This window comes from Eublepharis macularius, chromosome 1 (genome assembly GCF_028583425.1).
Source record: "Eublepharis macularius isolate TG4126 chromosome 1, MPM_Emac_v1.0, whole genome shotgun sequence".
NCBI classification, from domain to species: domain Eukaryota; kingdom Metazoa; phylum Chordata; class Lepidosauria; order Squamata; family Eublepharidae; genus Eublepharis; species Eublepharis macularius.
In genome coordinates this window covers 97,414,820-97,442,170 of record NC_072790.1, presented here as the reverse complement: position 1 = coordinate 97,442,170, position 27,351 = coordinate 97,414,820, and the positions used below count along the sequence as shown (strand labels likewise).

At 42.5% G+C, this 27,351-nt stretch overlaps 1 protein-coding gene across 1 annotated transcript in view; it reads left to right on the top strand.

Moving 5' to 3' along the window:
* Positions 1-4,882: 4,882 nt before the first annotated feature.
* SEC63 (SEC63 homolog, protein translocation regulator) overlaps positions 4,883-27,351 on the top strand; it is a 56,806-nt gene continuing 34,337 nt past the window's right edge. Inside the window, exon 1 of the mRNA XM_054981028.1 lies at positions 4,883-5,055. Within this exon, the coding sequence (XP_054837003.1) occupies positions 4,932-5,055 (124 nt within the window). The 5' untranslated portion in view covers positions 4,883-4,931. The remainder of the gene's footprint in view (positions 5,056-27,351) is intronic.

Sequence of the window (27,351 nt, the reverse complement as noted above, 5' to 3'; positions counted from 1 at the left end):
CTGTTAGGCAGGTATTATGGGTGAGAATTTTCTGAAGATCAGGATAAGTGAGGAGCAGGCTCATCCCGTTTTTAAGTTGGGGAGCACAGGGAAATAATCTCCCTGTGGCTTCTGAGTTGTCAGAGACTAACAGTGTCCCAGCATGGGTTTGTCGCTTACGTTCTGCCCACCCCTGCAGGCTTCACCAAATCATCTTGATTAATGGCCAAGGTGAACTATAATACTACTTGAATACAAGGATGGAATTGTTTGTCCCTTTTTAATTTTGCAAGCAACCCGGATGTAGGACAAACTGTGGCTTGTGAACATTTGCAACAAGAGTTTTGAATTCCAACAAGCTTGGTATTCTCAGACATTTCTTTCTTTTCACCTTACTAGATACTTTTCAGAAGGTACCAGTGAAGCAGGGCTATGCAAAGTTTCAAGCATTCACCTTCTTGGCTGGTTGCTCATGTGAGTTCTCATGCTCAGCTGATGGAAAGTGCAGGTGAAGCCACCTGGATGTCAAAGGTCACAAAAAGCTGCCTTATACTGAGCCAGACTATTGTTCTATCAAAGTTAGCATTGCCTACTCTGTCTGGCAAGAGATCTTCAAGATCACAAATAGAGGTCTTTCACATTACCTACTACCTGAGACTTTTAACTAGAAATGTCAGAGGTTAAATCTAGGATCTTGTGCATACAGACAGAGCAGATGTTCTACTGCTGAGCCACAGTCCCTCTCCTAAACCATCTTTCTCATGATAATTCTAGGTCCCTAAAAGATGGCACATGAATGCCTATGCACTGAAGTAATTACACAGCCAGGCTTTGATCCCTGCCTTTGCTGCAGACATTGTTTCTCACTCCTACCTGTTCTCCAGTTTCTAATTCTGTTTTAGGTGTCACCTGGATTCAGTACAGTCCTGACAACCATCTCTGTTTTCCTTTGGCTTCTTTCCTACCGGAAGTTAGCAAATGCAGATGTTCATTTTACTTGATCCTTCATAAATGTCTCCGTGGTTTGCGAATCCTTTTGTGCTACTTCTGGTTCCCTGTCTATCAGAATATTTTGCTTGCTCACCTGTCATTTTCCTTTTGGCAGCCTTGCTTTCCATTGTTTGTAAGGAAATGTCACCACCTAGGCCTCTGAAGTCTCCAACACCAGTTGCTTTTCACTTTTTAAAAGCAGCATTGGCCATTTGAACAGGTCAACAATTAATGAATTAAAAATACATGACTAATATGTGATCAGTCACGTATCAGTCAAATATTTTAATACATTAATTTATTTGTTTACTTCATTTATACCTTGCTTTTTCACCAACTTGGACCTAACTACCACCCAAACAACAGGTTTGATACCAATGCTAATAAATAGTTCTAAAACAGAAATATAGGAACTATTAGAAACCAGAAGTTATTTTTTAGAGAAGGAAGCAGCAGGCCAATAGCCCATCTGAAGATGCCTACAATTACAGCAGGTGGCTAATAGGGAAGCCTGGATATTTTTACAGTTTTCCTCCAACAACTGCAAAGCCCAGGCAACTCTCGCCCCTTCCCTTGCTAACAAATGCAGTAAAAAGGCAAGTTCTCTCCTCTACATAGGGATTATTCAAAGCAGTAAAACAACAGATGATCTCCTGGCAATAACTGACTAGGCAATGGACTAGCATGCCACTCCTATGAACATTTTTTTTTACAATATCCACTAAATTCCAATAGTATAGCAGTTAAGAGTGCTGGACTAGGATTTGGGAGAGACAGGTTCGATTCCCTGCCCTGTTATGGAAACTTGCTGGGTGACCTTGGGCCACTCACACCCTCTCATCCTCACCTACCTCTCAGAGTTGTTGTGAGAATAAAATGGAGAAGAATGTTTGTAAGCCACTTTGTATCTCCAGTAAGGAGAGATGTGTAGTATAAATGAAATAATGTCTGGTAAATGTTGGTATAGTAATTTGCCTAAGACAGATTTTTATTATCTATGATGGACTTGATCGAGTGCAGTAGTTTACTGGGGGAAAGTAGCTAAAGCTATAAATGCAGGTCTAAACCTTAATATATCTATGTCATCTGAGATATTTTTGTTAAATGATCTTTGTTATGTTGAGAAGCAATGTCATGATACTATTTTGCATCTTATTATAGTTGCTAGAATGGTATTTGCAAGATATTGGAAGAAGGACGTTGTCCCAGGTTTAACAGAATGGTTTGATAAAGTTAAAGAAAGTTTATCATGATTAAATTAACCTTTTTACAAAGAGGGAAAAATTAACTATGAAACAAATGAAAGGAAAAACAGTATCCCACAGGAAAAGTGTTTTTGCCATATATCAGATGGGAAAACTTATGAAAAAGCACAACATACAAAAAGTATTCAGACCTACCAGAAAAATACAAGAGATGCTACGATCAGCAAAAGGCAGTAGAGACCCCCCTCACCTCTGCAGGAGTATACTGCATACCCTGCAGCTGTGGACAAGTTTACATCGGGACCACAAAGCATAGCATCCAGACAAGAAAAAAAGAACATGAAAGACACTGCAGATTTGGCCAACCTGAAAAATCAACAGTGGCTGAACATAGCCTAATTCAAACAGGATATAGTATCTTATTCCAGGACACTAAAATACTGGACAACACATCCAACTACTTTCTCAGATTGCACAGGGATGCCATTGAAATTCATAAGCATGAGCACAATTTCAACAGGAAAAAAGAGAGTTTAAGAATGAATATGGCATGGTTTCCAGTCCTGAAAAACACCAGACTAACAAAATACTCTGGATCTTACAATAGCCCTGCAGATAAGATTAGCATATCAACCACCAATCCATATGCAAAAGAACCTCCTCAGGATACAGTGAAGCTTCCCCCCATTAGCATTCCACACCCTGGGAAATTCTTACGGGATGACTCAGCCCAAACCCACCTTCCTGAGTAGATATAAATTGCCTGCTAACATCTTCTCCACACATTGACACTGAGAGATCTCTGTCTTTTGGTGCTACACCTCTGAAGATGCCAATCTCACTTGCTGGTGAAACATCAGGAACTACAATGCCAAGACCACGGCCATACAGCCCGGAAAATCTACAGCTAATGTTCTCCAGCCGTGAAAGCCTTCGACAATATATGAAACAAATTGGTCTTTTTTTGGATGGTTCGTATTGAATTGTATGTTTAAAGTATGGTATTTTGTAAATTTTGGTAAGTTTGTTACTTTATGATTAGTCCTCTCTCGTATAAACTAATAACATTTTAAAAATGAGAAAAAAACAAAATATTAAATAAACAATAGTAACTTGGAAAACATATACAAAGAATTTCACAAAAGGTACTGTAACCCAGAGGGTCAACTGAGAAATTCTTGTTCAAAGCTCAGTTCTGCCAGTGGACTCAGAAGATAGCATTTGATTATATTCCATCTAAAAAACATTTTATTCCAGTTCTCTCTTAACATGTGACAGTCTGTAAATTTAATTTTTTGGTCCATAAATTTTCCCATTGACACACAGAAATATTTTCTTCAAAGTTTTTTATCTATTTTATCATACTGTTTTTAACTTGTTCCGATTCTGTTTCATATTGCAATAGGATTTTATATATTTTTTTCAAACAGGTGTTTTGGATCTCCACTGATTAGTTGTTCAAACACTGTTTTCTCTCTTAATCAGCCACCTTCTTTGGATACATCAACCATGGGATGTTTTTTCCTTGAGCTTGAATTCTCATGTTTTTATTTTTCCTTGCTTATCCATCATATATTCATAATTTACATAATCAGTGTTATTTCTTATAGCAGTATAATAACAGGCATCTATTTGTTATGCCAGTGGCAAAACTGGCAGACTTACAATGCAATCCTAAGAAGAGTTACTCCAGTCTAAGTCTATTGAAATCAATGGGCTTAGACTGAAGTAACTTTTTAGGATTGCACTGTTAATCTATTTCTACATTGAAACCATTTTCTTATGTACCATCTCATCTTTGAATAATTAATAATTTCTTAATCTATAAATATTAATTCTTTCCTTGATATTGTCTCCAGTTTTATATGTCTTCTGTTCAGATTTGTAATTCAATCTGATATCCAAACTAATGCGGCTGCTTGGCAGTACACTGTAATTAATATTTGGTACTGCCAACCCACATGTACTTTAATACAACTAAAGTATGAGAATAGAGAGAACTATCTTGCAGCTTTAATTTTCTGTTATATAATCTGTTACTGATCTTTTGCGCACTGTTTATTGTTGTTTTGTTTTAAATAAAAAATATATAAATAATAAAAAGATGGCCTACAAGACAATGGAAAAAGATGCCCTCTTTGTAGCTACTAATCTACTGTTACGTGTAAATTGCTCGATGTCATTTAGTAACAATTTTCCTCTTGCTTGTTGGAATGTATGGTGATTTACTAAGGTCCATGAATCACACTTTGGTCTTAAGTGGTGTGTCAGACTGAGGCACATGATGTCACACTGCCCGTGACGTTATAAAAAACTAAAGTTATAAAAAATATAAAGAGCAAGGATGGGTTTGCCTTTCCCCTCCGTCAGCAGCCACCTCGGTAGAGAACGAACATCGCATCCCTGCCCGGCCAGCACTAGGCCCCTCCGGCCGCTCCCGCTCTACCTCCTCGAGAGGGAACGGGGAGGAGACAGCGCCCCAGCACAACCAATCCCATCTCATCCCGGGCAAGGAACCGGAAGCGCGTGAGCGACGTCACCGTGGTGGCGGCGGCGCCTGCGCAGTGACACGTCTCCCTAGCTGGCCGCGCCGGCGCTGCCCGAGGCCGAACTTGCGGCGGTGAAGGAGGAAGCGGAAAGGGAAGGGCGGAGGCGGCGGCTGCCTCTCCCGTCGCGGAGGCCCCTGTTCTCGCGGGATCCCTGAGGAGGCGGCTGCCGGGCTGGCTGGGGAGGGGGGCGGGGCGTGCGAGAGCGGCCATGGCGGGGCAGCAGTTCCAGTACGATGACAGCGGCAACACCTTCTTCTACTTCCTGACCAGCTTCGTGGCCCTCATCGTCATCCCCGCCACCTACTACCTGTGGCCGCGGGACCAGCACGCCGGTGAGTGCCCGCGCCCGCCCCCCTTCCGCCGCGCGTGTGCCGCCCCTTTCCCGCTGCCAGGCCTCCCCTTCCAGTGGCCTCGCAGCCGCCGGTGAGATGGCGCGCGGTGCCTCCCGCTCTTCCTCCTCCGCCCTCTCGGCTCCCCCTGCCCCGTGTTCGTTCTTTCCCTTCCACGCCCCCAGTGCTGCAGGTAGAGGGTGGCCCTACCGGCTGCGAGCGAGGAGACTTCACTCGCGTGGGGGCCATTTCGGACACGCGGGAGAGACGCTCAAGAGCAGCTCTGCCCCTGTCGCCACGTGGAAATGTTGCTGATGGGCAGCGGCGCTTATTGAAATCTTTAGCCCTGTATCGAAGCCTGTGTAGGCTTTTGCTTTTCAAGAACAGGCATACAATGTTTATTGCGCTGCGTGTATGAAAGCAACCAGAGGCTGGTTGTGTTTATGTATGGCTGCCTTGAGGGCAGCCGTGGTTCTGCAAATCCCAAAAGATTTCGAGTGATGCTGCCTCCTTGATTATAGCTGTATATGCGGTGTTGATTTTCCCGGGGTAGAGCGAAAATCGCCATCATACTGAAAGGGAAGAAATTCACCATCACTCTTCCATATGCTGACCCTTACATGGCTAGATGATCATCTTCGTTAAATGATTGAGAATAGGTAGCAAGTTGTAGCTTCAGAGATGTTGAGTAACAATCTCCATAGCTTCAGATGGCTCCAGAAGAAATGGTGATTCTCTCAGGAGTTGGGCGTGTAACAGCCTTACTTACCTTTCAATAAAACTGTTTCAACCTTAGAAACACAAATGTTCCTCTTTTAAACGATTGTAAATGATAACCCACAGCTTGCTCATCTTTTGTCCAGGAGCCCTGAAATTTATTTGGAAAACTCCAAGATAGTTCTGCCCTAGACTGGATGCAGTTGGTTGTTGACTTTCATAGGCTTTTCTGCTCTCAGTATCTGTATATTGAAAACCCAAGATAGTAGGTGCATCAGTGTTTTTCATAATCTTTGCCAGCTGGACCAGCTGCCTACACCATCTGTTACCACATAATAACAACAACAGTGTGCTTATATACCACTGTTCTAGACAGATTAGTGCCGCCCACTCAGAGCAGTGGACAAAGTCAGTGTTATTATCCCCACGATGGAGCTGGGACTGAGAGGAGTGGTGTACCCAGGACCTTCTGCTGAGCTCATGACACTTGTGGGAGTTGAACCAGCAGAGTGCTGACTTGGAGCCCAACCACTTAACCACTATGCTACATTGCTCTGTTATCTGTGAACAATTTCCTTGCAACTGGGTGCAACTAATAATCAGTGTTTCCCTACTTGCTATCATAATGTGAGTAAGCAACAACTAGCTGGTCTTTCATAGTATCTTTGTTTTAGCTTGTGCTGACTTCCACCCATTAGCATCACCAGAAATTTCTGTTGTGTAGTTTCTTGGTGATCATCCTGTTATCCACTTCGATCAGCGGATAAATGTTTACTAGTGGTCCCCAGCCCTAAGGAAGCCTGCCTCGCTTCAACCAGGGCCAGGGCCTTTTCAGTCCTGGCCCCAGCCTGGTGGAATGCTCTGTCAATGGAGACCCGGGCCCAGCTAGACATATTATCGTTCCGCCAGGCCTGTAAGACAGAGCTGTTCCGCCAGGCGTTCGATGGTTGAAGGGGGAGGTGCCATGTTGGCCTCCCACCTTCGGGGTGGGGTGGGGGTTCTCCCCACCATTGCACTTGGTTAATTTATCCCATTATTGTTTTGTATATTGATTTTAGTATTGTTGTTTTCTTGTTTTTATTGATTTTAAACTGTTCACCACCCAGAGCCTCTGGGGATGGGCGGTATATAAATTGAAATAAAATAAAATAAAATATAAATCCTGTTATCCTAAATAGGATGAGTTATGTGTTCAGCTTGATATGGCATAAGAGTCCACAAATTTTTGTTTTATTAGCCAAGGTGTTATTTGTGATTGCCTCTGGTCTTCACAAGTCTATTGGCACATACCGCAAACTTGGGAAGCAATCAGAATTCTAGTCATTTGTGGAAGGTGCATTAAATATTTTGTTGCTGCTATCTTGGATAGCTCAAGAAGTACTTTGCTGTACTTCCCCCCTCAGATTATCCCTGGAATAAAAGAGGGGTGAATTCTCTTCGTGGTCATTGGCTTTTGTGGGAGGTTGCACCTTCAGGGAGGTTGCTTCAGGGAGCTAGGCTTTTGTAAGAAGTTCTTTGGAGAGCTTGGGATGAGGAATAAAAAAAGTAATATCACTTCCATTCTGGCCTTGAGAATCCCAGTGCTTGAGAGAAGAGTTGCCTCACAGTGATGTGAGAGAAACCACTCATCCTTTGCTCCCCAAGTTCTTCCAGGAGGACAGAAGGGGAAACTTCTGTCCTATGAGCAAGACTTGCTAGGAGCTCAGGGACATTTGCTCTAGTGGAAAGGAAAACTTGCAGTTGGCAGGCAAACAAGTGAAAGATATAGAACCCTGATATGGGGGATAGATAAGTGAACACAGAAGTTGGCATAAAATGATTTTTGGGAGAAAACATTTAGGGAAAGCCGTCATATCATGTGGAGTGGCTTTTTAAGAGAGGCTCATTGTTTCTGTATTTAGAAAGTCTGTAGGTGCCCCACAAACACTTTTGAAATTTTCAGAAGTTTATAAGATTAGGTAAGAACCAGATAGGAGGCACATCTGTTGGTTATCTCTAGGACCCTAGTTGCCAGGTATAATTTTTAAGTGTTCTTAAAAAATTTTGCATCTCTGCTTATAGAGGTAGTGAGGCCTGATTAAGTAAGAAATCATTGGTGGAAGCCTGTACAAACCCTTCTCCAAGGATCTTCAGAAGGATATTTCCTGAGCTGAGTAGTTTTGATACTGTCATAGCTACAGTTAGTATTTGTGCTATTTGCATACTTTATCATATTTCATTAATAACATTAATTCAACCAATGAGACCCTGGTATATCTTTAAAACAAAGGAAACTCTTTTGGGGTGGAGTTGGTAGTGGGAGGGAAGTGGGGTTATAACAAGCCTGGGCAGAGAGTTTTCATTTAACTTTTATAAAAAATGCCAGTGTTTCAAAGCATAGGAAGTCAAATTAAAATGGCTACTCTTAAAATCTCATGTGACGTTCTTCTGTTTAATGCACTGTTGGTACCATTCTAAAAAAATTACAGGAAGGCTACTTCCTAAGTTTTGAAACCATCTTCTTGTGTGTTTATAGCAGCTCATTTTTTCCCTTCATTCGTTAGTAGAGGCTGAAGGTGTATTGGCTTATAAGAGATTCTTAGAACTGGTTAGAAACAGTCTGGTGGCTGGGGAACTTTATATCTAAAGCATTTTTTCCAGATTCTTTTACAATCTTTTCCTTTAAATAAAGACATTCTTCGTTTGCAGTGTCTTCTATATCTAAACAACTTTGAATATTAGAACCTACATCTTTAACACTGATCCACTTTCTTTTATTTTAGCCCTACCGTCTCATCTTTCTGGTGGCCGAAATGAATAATTGTTCTGTCTTACTACCCTCAATAGATTTCCTTATGCAATATCACTTCTAAATCATTTGCTCTTCTTTTCTTCTGACTCTCTTCAATTTGTCAGCACTCTCCTTGAAGTAGTAAGTTTATGTAGCATTTGGAATCAAATCATGTGCTGGCTTTCTGCGATAACTTAACAAATCATAGTGTGTGGGAGGCTTCGCTTGCTTCTGGTCTTCTTGGAAACAGATGGTGGGGGTTTGAATCAAGTCCTAACAAAACGGAGAATTGTGTCCTGAATATGCACATCAGCTTCCATTCCAACATCTCAATCTGCAAAATAACTTGTGTTTTTCCTTTCCCCTTTGAAGTCAGGTATAGAGGCAAATGGCTGCTCAGCCTTCCAGTGGAGAAGCATATGTAAATGTACATATCATATTTCATTGTGATCTCTTCAAGCTTCAAATCAGATACTAAATTGCCTTTCTCACTTTAAAACAAATGTGGTGGCTGATCTGCAGTTCACCCAAGTGCAGAATATTGCCCTGAAGGTGCACATCAGCTTTCATTATGGTATCACAGTCTTTAAGTTAGATACTACATTGTATCATATATTCCCATATATTCCATTTCCCTTTCATCTTTGAAAATGTATGTGAGGGTTGAAACTTCCAGCCTAGAGTTCTGTATTGAATGTCTTTATTTGGCTACTTTTATCTTGCTTTTTCTCCACTCAATGTGGACTCAGTGGCTTAAAATATTAGAAGAAAAACAGCAGCAGCAACCCATCAGAGAGAACAAGTCTCCTTGTCATCTACACAGAAGGAGCAGCGCAGATGATAAAAGCTCTACCCTTAATGGAAAGTGTGTCTCCTCAAGAATTTCTTTCGTTTAAGCTTCCAGGGCTGGAAGGGAGGAGGAGAGCAGGTGGTTGCAGCTCTGTCCTCGATGGAAACAGTCTCTCCCCAATGTAAACAATATTTCATTCTGGTATCTAGATATTCCACTGGGTTGCCATTATTACAAATAAACAGTTATTCAACAAAATTTCAAATGGGCAAGTAAAACTAATATTCCTGCTTTGGTCATTTGTATATGCTGACAAGATGTTATTCTTTATGGGACTGGACTTTGCCTCTGTTGTAAATTTTCTCTTTAGTTACTTAATGCTTTACAATGACATGTCTGTTTTAAATCAAAGCAATTCAAACTAGCATTTGTACGGAATTTTTTCTTTGTTATGCCAGACATACTAGTTTAGGCCTGCAGCCCTAAGATCACACCATGCCACCTAATGCTGCTGCTTGTTGTTGAGATCTGCATCTCATTAGTGTCCCTCGCCATGTTGTCAAGTAGAGCGTTCTGCATTACAACAGAATGGCTAATTTGCTATAGACGCTTAATATTATTTTTATATTTGCAAAATTTCCTGCATGTTCTGTGTTGGCCATAGCTACAGCCAGCATGGCTAAACTTGTTAATATAAAGAACTGGTTATGTTGCTTGTTTGGGTTTTTGAAGGCACCTTAAACAGATTAGCATGTATACCTCATGCTATCTGGAAAGTGGGTTTAGGGGCAACATTTTCAAGTGCTTAATGGGAAGAATCCAAAATGTTTTGTACCACTGGTAGGACAAAATTTCAAATGCCCTCCATTTTTGGAATTTTGATATGATTGTACACTGGAACTTGCTTTGCAGGTGTGTGCAACTTGCTTTGCAGGTGTGTGCACCAGCCTTTGGCCACTATAGCATGGAACTAAGCTGTTGTTACCCAGGAAGAGACATATTTCCTTTTGGATTGTTTTGAGCAGAGCACTTATGTGATGTAACTCAAGTACAGTTTTGCAATAAGGATAAAGAGTAGCACTGCTGATGCACTCACTGTTTACCTTGGTTTTTGGGTGGGGGGAATACCCCTGGCTCATTTGCCCATGAATTGTTTAAGTATACTTTTCTGCTTTTAGTGCAGAATTGTGAAATTGACACAACTGTGTGAGAATTTCATGAAGGGATTTAGAAGACTGTGAACAACAAAGGCAATAATTTTCAATTTATTTTTTACGAACCTTTGGATTATGTCCTAAGAGACCTCCTGTGGCTCCCAAAAGCCACTCCCAAAGCTACTTCTAGAACTGGGACCCTTGGGGATGGGGGAGATAGAATTGTTGAAGGTTCTGACCAACACTACCCTTTCTCTCTGTGAAAGAAAGGGCTTTCTACTCATGGAAGAGCCAGTTTGGTATAGTGGTTAGGAATGGCAGGACTCTAATCTGGAGAAATGGGTTTTATTCCCTGCTTCTCTGCTTGAAGCCAGCTGGGTGACCTTGGGTTAGTCACACCTCTCTCAGAGCTCTCTCAGCCCCACCTACCTCACAGGGTGATGGTTGCGAGGATAATAATGACACACTTTGTAAACCACTCTGAGTATTGCATGACATTGTCCTGAAGGGCAGTATATAATGTTGTTATTTTGGAGTACAGTCTTGAATATTTCTAACACTATAGACGTACAATATGGTGTATATTTGATCTGTGTTTACAAAAGGCTTAAAGATAGTCACTCACTTATGGTGAGTGAGAATTACCTCTAGTGACAAGATAAGGAAACTTTGCAGAAGTTAAATGAGGTGGGGATATTTTAGTAATAGAGATACATTGAGGGATAGGTGAACTAGTAATTTCTGTGAATTTACTTAACCATGCTGGATTGTGTGTATGATGGCCACAGTGGGGTGGGGGAATGGGAGAGGAAGGCTTCTGAGGTAACTGGAATGGGAATGGGAGAGGAAGGCTTCTGAGGTAACTGAAGACTGTCCAGTCCCACACTCTGGTCTCTGTTCCTTTCTCTGTGTTTAAACCACAGCTGCCTACGATCAGTAAAAAGTGCTTTGATTAACTGGTTGGTAATGTGTAAGCTTTCTGTTCCCTAAAGCGATCTCATTTGGGACCTTACTCGAATAATGTACATAATTGTGAGGTACATAATTGTGAGGTAAGTATAACCCGTTTTCACAGGTATTTGACTGGATAAACAAAACACAGATGGTAATATGTTGTTATCCTCCCTGAGCCCACTTGTGGGGATAGCGGAATAGAAATCTGAAATAAACAAATAAATAAATAATGAACAACGCAGATTTATTTATAGAAAATAAGGTGGGTAATAAGGTAAATGTTTTGTGTGGAATTCTTCAGGATAGAATGTAAAACTGGCTCTCAACTTCACTCCCCAGAGATTATAAGCTTCCCCAGTGGGAGTTAACATGATCCTCAGTTAACATACAAATTCTGAGTGAAATTTGATTTCCTCCCCCCTCTCTAGATAGGTTCCCTCAGCATTCAGGGTTCACTGGAATCTGTTTCCCCAACTGACAGGATTGTGTTCAGGCTCTAGGCTGCTCCTTTAACTCACAGAGTCCTTGTTAATTAAACCTGTACACAAAAGTTAGAATTGGCAGGCCCTTAACAAGGTGCTTGTTTGTCTCGTTAAAACAAGTTTTCTCTCCTAACCGGTCCCTCAAATCCTAACTAAAATTCAAATAAAAATCTTGTCTAAACGGACACTCTTATCCAGAACTGCAATTCTCTGTTGGAGGAATTGTTCCCTGGCTCACCCCCTCCCATCCAATGGAATTCCATGGGTTCTGACTGGCTGATGATCACTTGGATTTGCATGGGGCCAAAATCACAATAATTGGTTCAGAGCCCTGGAGGCCAGACTTTGGGGGTGATTACCACTCAAGGAAATTTTGGTAACCATATAATTGAAGACCCAGTCAAATGACTAAATGCTTCAGTTCAGTAGAAAATGATGTCTTGGACTTTCAGATGACCAAAGGTAAATGGATGTATATTTTACAAATGGTCACTACACATAGCATTCATTCATTTATTTAGGAGGTTTCTGTGCCACCTCTCCAAAGTTCTGCTCAAGGCAGGCTATGATTAAAACAAGAAATTAGATCAGCAAACCATTAAAACAAGCCCAGGGATATATAAACAGAACTAAACAAAACTTGACTGCCACCACAGTCATGAAGCAGACCATAAAACAGCTGGAAAAATGAAACATTAAATTAAAAGCTTGGATAAAAATATGCTTTGGCCTGACACCTAAAAGACAGCAAAGGAGACACCAGGTAAGCCTCAAGGGGCAAGGTATTCTAAAGGCAAGGTGGCACTACAGGAAATGCCGTCTCTAGTCATGACCTGTCTCATCTCTAAAGGGAGGGCTTGAGAGGCAGATATTATTGGTGGGCTGGACAAAACAGGAGAAAGTGGTCTTTCAGGTGGTCTGGCCCCAAGCCATTTAGGACCTTCAAACACTTTGAATTGTGTGTGGAAACAGATGGTTAGTACAGCTCTTTCAGAATGGGGTGACGTGATCTCTGTAGCCAACCCTGAACAATAGCTTGGCCAACACATTTTGCACCAATTGAAGCTTCTGGATCATTTTCAAAAGCAGTCCCACAGAAAGCTAATTACAGTAATCTAACCGAGACGTGATCAGATTATGGATCATCGTGGCCTGGTCAAGGTTTTTGACGAATGGTCATAGCTGGGTATTGTAGAATGGTCCTGCTGATCTATTAATGCCATACAACTTTGGGTCCTTCGGGAGGTTGAGACACTAAGAGCCAAGCTAGAAGTGATCAAGTGGAGCACAAGTGAATGGCAAGTGAACAGGGAGGAATACACGTGAGTCTGTTCACTTGCCAGGCAAGTGTAATTCATCACTTCTAGCTTGGCTCTCAGTGACCATCCTGGATGTCTACTTGGCAGCTCACCATTCTCCTGAGCCCACCCAAGGTGTTTGTAGGTATCTCCACTGCCACCAGCTGGTCATTTAGAGTATCTCCAGCTAAGATGGCCCGTGCTCCATCAGTGTCACCACTGATTACCTCTGTCTAGTGCCCATGTCTCCTTGTTTTGATTAGGTATCGCAGGGATGGCTTACTGCAATTGTGCACTTCAGGGATCTATCTATCTGTTGATCAACTGCTCCCCGATGCCTCTTTAGTATTGTGTTTGAAATTGCTGGTGCTGCTGCTGATACAGTACAGAAGCAACAAGGCTTCTCCATAGGTTTCCTTGACATTTCCCTGCCCCAGTCCCCCAGTGGTGGCCACTCTCTCTCCCTTGGGCCACTGAGGATTTTTCATTTTTTAAAAAAAGCATGAGGATATCGTTATATCAATATACCAAGGTATGTACCATGTTCTCTGAATCCTAGGCTTTAATTTTATTTTCCTACCCAAACAGCAGCCATCCAGACTTTAGTATGATCTTTCCCAAAATTTCAGAGCAAACACAGTTTGTGAAATATCAGAGAGAAGCCAGGGAAGCCCGAGGAGGTACTTGAATGTACCATGATATGTAGTGAAACGGGATGAAATAAACTGCTTCACAACAGCATTGAATCTGGGGAAGATGGTGATGGAGTACCAGCACTAGGCTGAGCCTCTCCCACAGATTTTAGTTTTCCTTTCCCCTGATATTTAGAACACCCAGAATTTGCCAAGCCTCCACGGATTGCTGCCTAGAGCTTCCAGTTAGCTGTGGGGCATTTATTCAGCCTTGAAGAGAAGTAATATTTTGAAAATACTGGCACAATTTGCCAGGCTGGGGAAATCTCAGCATTTTGCTGTATTCAGGCCAGGTGTGAGGAGTTGGCTGTTGGACAGTGAGAGTTTCCTTTTTTTATCTATTCTTCTTTCCTCATTATGGCATGCAAAAAGTGGAGCCGTACCAATTTTGAGTCGCCTCCCCCAACAAAACAACTAAAGACTAATGAATTTGAATTTCTGAGGAAGGATGTAAAAAAAAAACTTGTCACAGCCACTTTAAGGAATACATGTGCTGGGCTTGAAACAGAAGAATCTTTCTGGTCCTTAGATAACTCTGTATCGCTGGGTGAAACCTCCCTGTTTGAACAGGAGTCCATTCAGGACAGTATGGAAAAAATGCAAAAGCATGTTAGCAATGAAACACAGCGTTCTGCTGTTTTGGAATTTGTGGCTAAGCAATGTTTACTGACAGCCAAAACAGTACTTGACATCCGTGTCAAGCAAAGTTGAATGTCTGCAAACCTCATTTGAGGTTTTCACAAGAAAGTATTTGGAGAGACATGTTTCCTCAACTAATTGTTCGGCCTCTAATACCAAGGTGCCACGCTCTGAAGAAGGTACCAGATTAGCTAACTTGCCAGTTGCACCCTTAAATCATTGTCAAACTTTTGCTCAGGCTGATCATGCTCTTCAGAGTTGCAAAAGGATATTGCAGCTAAACTAGGTTACACTTTGCATTGGACAGAACGCTGAATGCTGGACCTCAGGTAGAAGTGCCATCAGTTCCTTAAGTAAACTCCTTCAAATAGATCTTCAGCTAGTAGATCTAACTGCATTAATTGGCTGCCAATGATGTCAGCAGTTAAGAGGGTGCTTCTGGCTTTTAAACAATCTACTCTTCCCTTAATGTTTCTAAAAATGAAAACCTTTCTACTGTCCTACCAAATCACTCCTGTTCGGGTGTTTTGTGATATGACTGTTCAGCTGCTTATTGTCAGAAGGAGTGTCAGTCAGCCCCCTGTGACAGGTAATGGAAATGAATGGCCTATAGGGAAGCCAAGTCCGAAAGGAGCCAACTTATTCCCACAGCCATCCAAAACCCTTAATTGATGCCAAATGTATTTCTTCTTCCCCTCCTCTTGGGATTTTGACCATCAGTTACCCGGATGGAATTGTTTGTAGGTTGGAGGAATCTGAGAATGTATTGACCTGCCTATGTACATCAGGTAAACTGGTTATATCCCACCCTTTATTAGCAGCAAACAATCTTCAGAAGGGAAATGAAGAAAATCCATTGACCTATGAGCCAGTTGAACTTCCAGCTATTCCTGCTATGGATTGTGAACAAAAGTTATGACAATTTTTAAACTATGAAATTGAATTGACTTGCCTATTCAATGCAGATATTATAAATCTTTCAGCAGCAGTAGTTAAGTGACAGGAAGGGCCTGAACGTTTTAATATATATTCCATTCAGTGAAAGTCCATGCTTTATTGCTGTTCAGTACTAGGAAATATGATTTATTGGCTAGGTACCCTGCAGTGTCACTCACCAGAGGCCCAAGTTCCAGGAGAGATTCCCCTGTCTCACTTGAACATTGTGGACTAACATCTCCATGCTGTGGACAGTCAAGTTGGTCCTCTGCACATTGTCCCTGCTGGGAGGAGTCTGTCCGAAAATGGCCAGTTTGGCACTCCTCTTAGCAAGCATCTTGGAATTGAGTTAAAATTATGTCTGATCAGATAGAAAATTGGTGTAATTTGAAGTCTTTTGAAATCTGTTTTAAATAATTTTTAAAAATATTATGTTTGAGTGGGGCTTAATGTAGTTATGGACAGAAAACTTCCAACATTCAAAGTAATAAGACATTTATTAAGAAGAAAATATCCGCACACATAGTCTGCATATCAACAGAGCAAGAATACAAAGTAAAGGTGCATACACGCAGTCTCCATCCATCCTCTAGATATAACCTGCCTGTTATTCTAGGGTAGGTTACTTACTCTTAAAGTTACATTGTTCTATCCCGGGGTCATTTCCTAGAAAAAGAACTGCAGGAACTCATTAGCATATGCCACACCCCCTGACATCACCAGAAGTGTGTCAGAAGGCAACATCCACCCCTCAGGCCCCTTTCCACAAAAATCTCCAGGTATTTCCTTAAAGCAGAATGAACTCAAAGCAGCTTACCCTCCTCTGGAGAGCCAGCCCTGCTTGCACCCACGCACTCACTCTCTCACAAGTAAAGTAGCAGAGCAGAATGAATTCAAGCACTTTACTTTCCTTCGGAGCCCAGCCCCACTCGGCTTGCACTCATTCACTCATTTTCTCCCCCCCCCCCACGAGTCACAAATGAAAGTAAAGCAGCAGAGCAGAATGAATCCAAGCAGCTTACGTTCCTTCGGAGCCCAGCACCACTCGGCTTGCACTCGGAGGAAAAGGAATAATGTGGGCGGGGCCAAAACCCATGTGACCTCTTTTCAGATCTACCGGAACGCCGTTCCTGTGCGTTCCGCCTCCAAATGAGCCCTGGTTCTATCAGTTATCCATTCCCTTGAGTCTTTGTCCAGGCTTACTGCTCTTCATTAGTTCCATGTGGCAATAGCCATCAAGATGGAGGCCAGGCGTGAGAGCTCCTTTCTGCATGTTATCCCCAGATGGAATCAGCCAAAATGAACCTTGTGCCTGTCATGTCCCCAGGAGAATTCATCTCCTCCTCTTTTTGCCCACTGCTCCTTGAGTCAGCATTTTTCTTCCTGTTATTCTCAGGAAGAAATACTATCTAGCACTTGCATATTAGAGACCAACTAGATTTCCAGGATGTGAGCTTTCAAGAGTCAAGACTCTCTGAAAAGTTCATGCCCTGGAAATCTAGTTGGTCTCTGAAGTGTTATTGAACCTGAACCTTGCTCTTCTACTATAGACCAACATGGCAACCCAGCTGAAACTATCTATCACTTGTCATTCCCACATTTCTGACCCCTCCTTTGGTCTTTGTTGGCTAGAAGTATTTGCATAACCAAGCTGTAATTGTTGGGTACATGAGGAAGCCATTGCTTACGTAGGGGACAGAGAAACTTCTTGAATTGAAAGTGGAGGTTTTTCTGCTCCCAAAATCCCAGTAGTGTGATGTTGCTCAAAGTGATAGACAAAGTGATAGACATTTTTCTGCACTAGCATATCAACTGAAGTGGATAAAAAGCACTACATTCCACAGAGGAGACCTGAGTTTCCAGCTCCCAACAGCTCCCTCAGGCTATGAAATTGTGCTTTCAGTAGGTTTCTAATTTCCTCCAGAACAGGATCACTCTGAAATCCCTGAGCAGCTTCCCTATTGACCAGCAAACTTCAGCCTTGTCTGGACTGAACTTCAGTTTATTGCCCCATATCCATCCTGTTACCTTCTCTAGGCACCTATTCAGAACTTCCACAGAGCCAGCCAACTCATCTGTTCAGGAGAAATAGAATTCAGTGTCATTTGCATATTGGTGACACTTTACTCCAAATCCCCCAATAATCTCTCCCAGTGATTTCACGTAGATGTTGAACAGAGATTAATATGAAATGTTATTGCTTTTTTCCTGTTGCAGTATTACTGTTAGGGTGATTATGAGTGATTGAGTGCAAGTAGGATGATTGAGTTCAACTGCTTATTAAGTCACATAGTATTTCAGGTTCTAACACGTGTATTAAAACATTTAACCTTGGAACATGTCAAGTTACCTCCCTTGTATCTGATAAGACAGAGACAGAATAATGGTTGTGGAATGGACTTGTAGGCTTTGACCCTTACAAGCAGTGCAAGGCAGATGGTAGTTCTCAGACATCGAGTACAATAATTAACCCATATGAATGAATTAATTTGAAGTGCTGCTTAAGTAATATTAGGAGCAGAAGGACAGCTTTCTTACTTTCTTTAACACTTTAAGTTCTCTGGCATATTAGACGTCTATGGGTGATGGCTATGACTAGGACTATAATCACGATACTTCTAGAGAGCTGCCTTGATGTTCAGCGATGATTTGTTTGTCAGGCTACTCAGTGCATGTCTGATTATTTGAATACCAGAGTTTAACTGACGTTGCCTAGAGAGCATTCTGAAATCTAAAACACTAACCCCTTGAGTATCAGTTATTGCCATATAGTCTGGAAAATCATTTGATTGTGAAAAGTGGTGTCTGATTAACCTTGACTTGTGCCCTTTATATCTAAAATGATCATGAACTTCTATGTTAGGGAGAGAGGGAGAATGTTGAGAGTTGAATTCAAAAGCAGGTGTTAAGATAATGTACAAGTTTATTTCTACTTTGATCTGCTTCTTGGTATATATCTGCATCAACTTTCACAACCTTGCTAAATGGGGCTTTCTGTAAAAGGTAAACTTGATATTTTATTTTATTATTGACATCTGTTCTGAAGGCTCAGGGTAGATAGTAATGTGAAAACACTGCATAATTCCACAGAACAAAGCTTTACCATATTGTAGTATCATTCAAACCCAACTAGTGGGAAAAACATCCTTCTGTGGCGGAAACAGCTGTCAGTGGAGTGGGTGGTATGGCATCCACAAACCCTGTTCCTGTGCCACTTACTCCTGATGCCACCACTCCCTTTTGATCCCTTGCATTGGTATGACAATAATTGTGTGGCTCCTCCTTCAGCTGGTAAACCCCCCTTCTTCCCAGCTGAGTCAGGGTGCAAAGAGGCACCATGACCCAGCTGTGAAATTAAAACAGACATTGATGGGCTAGATGGGGGGGGGCAATGTGAGGCAGAGCTCAGCCCTTGTATTAGCTGTGGATAGAGCATCCACATAGATTTGATGCTATGAAGGATGGGGATTTGGAATTGTGTAGATATTGTAGTGTGGTATGAGGCTTATTTGGGAGCTTTCGGTCTCATAGATAACTCCTACTGCATTCTGCCTGCCCATCTCTAGAGTGGTTGTGGGTCGCGCTCAGAGCTGGAGTGTGTGAAGTGTGGGTTCATGCAACATTTTCTTCAAGAACATTTAGTTGATGATTGCTGGAAGCAGCTGCTACAGTTAGCAACAAACTCTAAGAATGTACACATTTGGTTTGCAAAAAGCCTAGGTTGATATCAACAAAATAGCTCGGCATTGCTCTCTTTTGAAACCACACAACTGTGACGTTTTTACTTTAGAGAAACAATGTGGGAAGTAGACTGCTACAATGTAACCTGGCATGCAGAATTATTACTGTGGGACCTCTTCCTGGAATGCCTGAACCAAATTATTGCAGATTAATCCCTTTTGGGTTAATGGAATCGCTGAGCCACCCAAACCTTACATGAATTGGAATGAATCAACCTAAACACCAGATTTCTATTGGTGTATGTTTTTATGTAGCTGGTCCTGGGTTGGATCCAGTAGAAAAGCTTGCAGAAGGAATTGGTGGAACAGATCTTTTCCTGCTTTATGTTTGTCCCATAAATTGTTTGGGCCAGGAGACCCTCACTGACAAGGCTTTGAAAAGGTGGAATCAGGTAAAATCTGCTGATGTAAGCTGCCGAATGAAGGTGGAGGAGGTGGTTTTACATGTACTCCTTTTTGCTGAAGCATCCTGCGCTGTGGTGCATTTTGCTTGCAAAGCTCTCCTGACCCTCCAAAAGAATTTATGGGACAAACATCGGGGGCCCTGGAAAAGGAAGAGAAAGATTGACTCTGCCTGCTCAGGGGGTGGGGGGGTGGGGGTGGGGGTGGGGAAGCGGAGTACAGGGAGTATCAAAATTATGGGATGGATCCAGACTAAATTTTATACTTGCAGAAGGCATTTTAGTCAGTAGAACAGAATGTTCCTTCCTGCCACAGGTCTCCTCCAAATGCTATTACTTGGGAACTGGGGACCTCCAGGAACAGCATGACAGGCAAATGGCGGGGGGAGGGGAGAGTGCAGCAGAAAGAGGGAGTTTGTGGAAATTACCCCACCCCTTCCTCTAGTAGAAAGGTTAGTTTGGATCGAACCTTTTGCCTTCTCTGATTTGTTCACTGCAGCCAGCTGTTCCTGGCTGTTACTGATAGTGGCCTATGCAATGCTACTTCTGTAAGTGGCAACAGTAGTATGAAGTCCAGCCCTGAAATGACCTGGGCCAGTTCAGTACAATTAAATAGTGGACATGCCTTAGCACAAAGAACTAGAGAACTTTTGTGGTGCTGTAGGTTACTGCAGGTTACTGGCAAGTGAACAAAGCCGAACTGAGCTGGCATGTCACCTGAATTATAACTGGGCAATTTTGTATTCTGTAATTTAGTGTATGGATCACTGAAGCTGAGCTCTGCAAGCATGATGCAGGAGCTTGTGTAAAGGACGAATATTGCTTTGCAATTTCCTTGTAGTAATTTGCAGTGTACCTGTTGGACTGTACCTGCTCATACCTGCTCCCTCTCAAGAGGACTCCATTAGTTATATCATGTGGCTTGCTGAACTATTGGAGCAATAGTTTCCTTTTCCAAGTAATGTCTAATATAATATATTTTGCCATGTTGAATTAAATTCTATACTGTTACAAATTCTTAGTGTTGAAGATTAATGTTCCATGTTATCATTTGGTAGTTCACAATTAAGTGTATGAATTGTTTTGTTCCAGCAAAAGACAAGAATAATAAATCTGCCTGAAAACTCAAGCATAATTATTCTGGTGGAGTAATTTGAAGCAGGGTGGATAAAAATCAAAAATGTTTTTTTATTTAAATCAGATTTTTAAAAATTTAAATCAGATTTTTTTAATAAAATGTTTTTTGAGGAAAAATCTATCTAAAGATAGTTTTCTATTTAAGATACATTATAGTCCAAAGGTTATCATCATGACATAAGGTGTAGTTTTTAATTACATAGCATGAGGCTGTATATTCATGCAATGTTTAAATTTTTGGTAAACAAATTCCATTCACAATGTCATGCTCTTCTAGAGGGTTTCTGTAAGATTATTGGGCAGTTTTTCAGTTTAGAAGATATCACAGATGCTTGGTTTTACAGTTCTCAAAAATGAATTTGTGTCTGCAGAGATCTTGTCTCTTCACAGCAAAAAGGTTATAAAATAAACATACACAGTTGAGAAAAAGACCTTAATCCCATTGTTCCTTTGCAAATCTTTGTACACAGAACCAACCCCATACCTCTTAAATGCTAAATTTCAAAAAAAATCAATGAATAGAAGATTGGTTGTTGTGGGTTTTCCGGGCTGTATTGCCGTGGTCCTGACGTTTCGCCAGCAGCTGTGGCTGGCATCTTCAGAGGTGTAGCACCAAAAGACAGAGATCTCTCAGTGTCACAGTGTGGAAAAGATGTTGGCGGGTTATTTATATCTACTCAGGAGGGGTGGGGTTGAGCTGAGTCATCCTGTAAGAGTTTCCCAGGGTGTGGAATGCTAATGGCGGGAGGCTTCACTGTATCCTGAGGAGGTTCCTTTGCATATGGATTGGTGCTTGATGTGCTAATCTTCTCTGCAGGGCTATTGTCGGGTATAGAGTGTTTTGTTAGCCTGGTGTTTTTCAGAACTGGAAACCATGCTCTGTTCATTCTTAAGGTTTCTTCTTTCCTGTTGAAGTTTTGCTTATGCTTGTGAATTTCAATGGCTTCCCTGTGCAGTCTGACAAAGTAGTTGGAAGTGTTGTCCAGTATTTTGGTGTCCTGGAATAAGATACTGTGCCCTGTTTGAGTTAGGCTATGTTCAGCCGCTGCTGATTTTTCAGGTTGTCCAAGTCTGCAGTGTCTTTCATGTTCTTTTATTCTTGTATTGTCCAAGGCTTTCACGGCCGGAGAACGATGGTTGTTGTGGGTTTTCCGGGCTGTATTGCCGTGGTCTACAATGCCAAGACCACAGCAATACAGCCCTGAAAACCCACAACAACCTTCTTTTATTCTTGTCTGGATGCTACGCTTTGTGGTCCCGATGTAAACTTGTCCACAGCTGCAGGGTATATGGTATACTCCTGCAGAGGTGAGGGGGTCTCTACTGTTTTTTGCTGATCGTAGCATCTGTTGTATTTTTCGGGTGGGTCTGAATACTGCCTGAAGGTTATGCTTTTTCATAAGCTTTCCCATCTGATCATTAATTCCTTTGATATATGGCAAAAACACTTTTCCTGTAGGAGACTGTTTTTCCTTGGTTGTTTGATTCATCCTGGGTTTGAAAAGTGTTTTTGCCACATCAGGAACTACAATGCCAAGACCACGGCAATACAGCCCGGAAAACCCACAACAACCATCGTTCTCCGGCCGTGAAAGCCTTCGACAATACATCAATAGAAGATTGTTGGGAGTAGAATAGATCTGCACAAGAAGCTAAGTGTGAGGAATCTTTATGTAGAAGACCATGATTTAAATCTAGTCTTACTGACTAGTGATTAAATCACGATTTAAATCAATTGAATGTCGGAGCAGGAGCCAGAGAAGGAAGTTTCCAAGAAACTCTGGGTGGAATTAAGATGGCTGTTAGGTATGGTTCTGCAACCACTTTTGCAAGATTCAACTCAGCTTTACAGCATCCCATGTTTCTACTTGTTCTGGTAGAAAAATACCTTTGGATTTGGTATTTTTCTTGTTCTGTGTTTTACTATGGGTTGTTAAAGAACCATACCCTGTGTGAACAAAACTTTCCATATATGTAAGGGTACCACTGGAATCAGCCTAGTTAGTATATTTATAGCATTTCCAGAAAGGATCTGTCTATACTATTCTTAATATCTTCTAAGGGTAGCATATTCTTTGGGCAGCTTCTTATTTTATTGTTAAATAGTCTAATCTGATTTTGCAAGCTTAAAACTCATGAATGTCAGTGGTTATATGTACAGTTATTCTCCCTTCTTTCCAGATATTAAAACATGCAGCAGATTATCCCATACTCTTTTTCTGGGCTAAATATAATCTAATGTCTTGAATTTCTTGAATCTCAGACTTGGAACAAGTAAGGCACATGTAATATCAGTAGGTATAAATAGGGGTGTGCAAGCCAAAAATTTTCGGCTAAAGCCGAAAGCAGAAAGCCGAAAGAGGATTCTCTTTCATATAAGCTGAAAGCCGAAACGGCCAGCCGTTTCGGCTTTCGGCTTACTTTCGGCTTTCAGCTTTCGGCTTTTTCAATGGGAAAATGCCTCCGGCGTCTTCCCGGACGTCTGGGGGAGTCATTTTCCCACCGAATCAGCCCAAAATTGGTGGGGACCTTCCTCTAACCCCTCTCTACAAACCCCCCAAGTTTCAGACCGATTGGACTTTGGGGGGCCATGTTATGGCCTCCCAAACAGGTCCCCCTATCCTCCCATAAGAAAGCGAAGGAGCAGCATATTGTTAGCATGCTGCTGCTCATCTTCTTCATTATTTCCTATGGGGAAAAATGAAGAAGCAGGCTTCCTTTGCCAGGGGTGGCATTTTGCATGCAAAATGCCCCCTTACCCTCAGGGGCCCTTCTCCCACCCTTCCTCCCACCCCCCACCAAGGCTCAGCCTGCTCCCACTTGGGGGGGGCATTTCATGGCCTCCCCAAGTAGGTGCTCTGCTCTCATCTCTACCACTGACAGCTGGGGGAGGCTTGTCTTGCCAGGGGTGGCATTTTGCATGCAAAATGCCCCCCAGCCCTCAGGGGCCCTTCTCCCACCCCTCCTCCCACCCCCACCAAAGCTCAGACTGCTCCCACTTGGGGGGCATTTCATGGCCTCCCCAAGTAGGTCCTCTCAGCCCCTAAAGTCCACCCCTTACAGCCCCACACAAACCCAATTCCCCCCCAGCTGCCACACACAGACCCAAATCCCCACATTAGCCCCTCACAGACCCAAATCCACCCCCACCTGCCCCACACCCATAACCCCAGGAACAGGCTGGCAAAGGCCAGCCCTCTCCCTTTGTTCCCTATGCTGGGAACTTCTAAACTCTCTTTCCCTGGGCAATTCTGCACAGCCCAGGGGTGCCACAATGGTGGGCACACTTCTGAGTGCCAGATGGTCCCTGTGAAAGAGCACCTGAACCACAGACACCCTCCCTCAAATTCCCCCCCCCCACCTACAGAGATGGCTGGCCAGCCAGCCCCATTGTTCCCTATGATGGGAACCAACTGCACAACAAAGAATAAAACAAGAACAACACAAAATAAAGTTTTTTAAAAATTATTTTCTCCCTTCCAAAGTACAAGTAGGCAAAGCATAATGACACATTACACCAGCAGTCCCCCACACAGAAAAATAACACAACTCACTTAACATCAGAGAATCGCAAGCACGTTTCCTGTCAAAAACACTTTATTTCTTGAACAGCTTTAGGTTACACAGCAGGGGGGAACACCAAAGGGCATGGCAGCACTATCTTACACAAAAATAACACAACTCACTTAACATCAGAGAATCACAAAGCACGATTCCTGTCAAAAACACTTTATTTCTTGAACAGCTTTAGGTTACACAGCAGGGGGGAACACCAAAGGGCATGGCAGCACTATCTTACACAAAAATAACACAACTCACTTAACATCAGAGAATCACAAAAACACAATTCCTGTCAAAAACACTTTATTTCTTGAACAGCTTTAGGTTACACAGTAGGAGGGCACAACAGGGCATGATAGCAATGTACTACAAAAAATAATACAACCCACTTCACCGTTTTTGACAGCAATTGTGTTTGTGTGATTCTCTGATGTGAAGTGAGTTGTGTTATTTTTGTGTAGTACACTGCTTTCCTGCTCTGTTGTGCCTTCCTACTGTGTAACCTAAAGCAGTTACAGAAATAAAGTGCTTTTGACAGCAATTTTTTGGGGTGATTCTTTAATGTGAAGTGAGTTGTGTTATTTTTGTGTAAGATACTGCTTCCATGCCCTTTGGTGTCCCCCCCCCTGCTGTGTAACCTAAAGCTGTTAAAGAAATAAAGTGTTTTTGACAGGAATTGTGCTTTTGTGATTCTCTGATGTTAAGTGAGTTGTGTTATTTTTGTGTAAGATAGTGCTGCCATGCCCTTTGGTGTTCCCCCCTGCTGTGTAACCTAAAGCTGTTCAAGAAATAAAGTGTTTTTGACAGGAATCGTGCTTTGCGATTCTCTGATGTTAAGTGAGTTGTGTTATTTTTCTGTGTGGGGGACTGCTGGTGTAATGTGTCATTATGCTTTGCCTACTTGTACTTTGGAAGGGAGAAAATAATTTTTTAAAAACTTTATTTTGTATTGTTCTTGTTTTATTCTTTGTTGTGCAGTTGGTTCCCATCATAGGGAACAATGGGGCTGGCTGGCCAGCCATCTCTGTAGGTGGGGGGGGGGAATTTGAGGGAGGGTGTCTGTGGTTCAGGTGCTCTTTCACAGGGACCATCTGGCACTCAGAAGTGTGCCCACCATTGTGGCACCCCTGGGCTGTGCAGAATTGCCCAGGGAAAGAGAGTTTAGAAGTTCCCAGCATAGGGAACAAAGGGAGAGGGCTGGCCTTTGCCAGCCTGTTCCTGGGGTTATGGGTGTGGGGCAGGTGGGGGTGGATTTGGGTCTGTGAGGGGCTAATGTGGGGATTTGGGTCTGTGTGTGGCAGCTGGGGGGGAATTGGGTTTGTGTGGGGCTGTAGGGGGTGGACTTTGGGGGCTGAGAGGACCTACTTGGGGAGGCCATGAAATGGCCCCCCCAAGTGGGAGCAGTCTGAGCCTTGGTGGGGGGTGGGAGGAGGGGTGGGAGAAGGGCCCCAGAGGGCTGGGGGGCATTTTGCATGCAAAATGCCACCCCTGGCAAGACAAGCCTCCCCCAGCTGTCAGTGGTAGAGATTAGAGCACCTACTTGGGGAGGCCATGAAATGCCCCCCCAAGTGGGAGCAGTCTGAGCCTTGGTGGGGGGTGGGAGAAGGGCCCCAGAGGGTTGGGGGGCATTTTGCATGCAAAATGCCACCCCTGGCAAGACAAGCCTCCCCCAGCTGTCAGTGGTAGAGAATGAGATTAGAGCACCTACTTGGGGAGGCCATGAAATGCCCCCCCCCCAAGTGGGAGCAGGCTGAGCCTTGGTGGGGGGTGGGAGGAGGGGTGGGAGAAGGGCCCCTGAGGGTGAGGGGGCATTTTGCATGCAAAATGCCACCCCTGGCAAAGGAAGCCTGCTTCTTCATTTTTCCCCATAGGAAATAATGAAGAAGATGAGCAGCAGCATGCTAACAATATGCTGCTCCTTCGCTTTCTTATGGGAGGATAGGGGGACCTGCTTTGGGGGGCCATAACGTGGCCCCCCAAAGTCCAATCGGTCTGAAACTTGGGGGGTTTGTAGAGAGGGGTTAGAGGAAGGTCCCCACCAATTTTGGGCTGATTCGGTTGGAAAATGCCTCCCCCAGACGTCCGGGAAGACGCCGGAGGCATTTTCCCATTGAAAAAGCCTAAAGCCGAAACGTTTCGGCTTTTTTTCTTTCGGCTAGCCGAAACGTTTCGGCTTAGCCCGAAACGTTTCGGCTAACCTGAAAGAAAAGCCGAAATGCACATCCCTAGGTATAAACCATGTGTCTTAAGCTTTCAATTCTAACTTTTTTTGGTTTTGTTTTACACTCCCCTGATATCACTGGAGATTTCTTAAGAATAAATAGGCATACGCTGTCAGCTTCTTGGTAGTCTACCTCTGCCATTGTTAATGACTCTATTAGTTTCCAGTATAGATTCTCTTGTCAAGATCTATATTGGATTCTTATGACCGTAATATTTTTAGTTTTCCCTGGATTTGTAAGACCACTTGTATTTTCCCAGGTTATGAAACAAAATTATTTAGAAAATTAAGTTGAAGCATTGCATTTTTAAAGATTCCATTGTCAAGTTACTCCCATATTAAAACTACATGTAGACTCCTTGGTTTTGATCTATTCTTGGTGCAGTCTAATCCACAGTATTGCACTGGGAAAAGAGAGCAAGCAGTCATTAACTATTAAATTTACCAGTGACATACACCAGTAATAAATGAGCTGAGAAAGGGCAACATTTTTATTGCATTTTGTAAACTTTTATGCTTTTTGCATTTAGTAAACTTTTATGCTTTTGAAGCAGCAGCAATGTGTCACAACATTAGAAATTACTGAAGAAAAAAATGCACTCTAAGTGATTAATCTTGAATTTGTTAAAGCCTCTTATGTGAGTGAATGAAGACAGTCTCTCTTGATCTGCCTTTTAAAAACAAAATTATATTTTTGTTCAATTGGAAGAGAAGGTATAGAAATATACCTAACACAGTTAACAAAGAAAGGTAGGCATAGCTTTTAATCTAGTGTGTTAAATGCTGGGATATTTAGTTGAGGTCTAA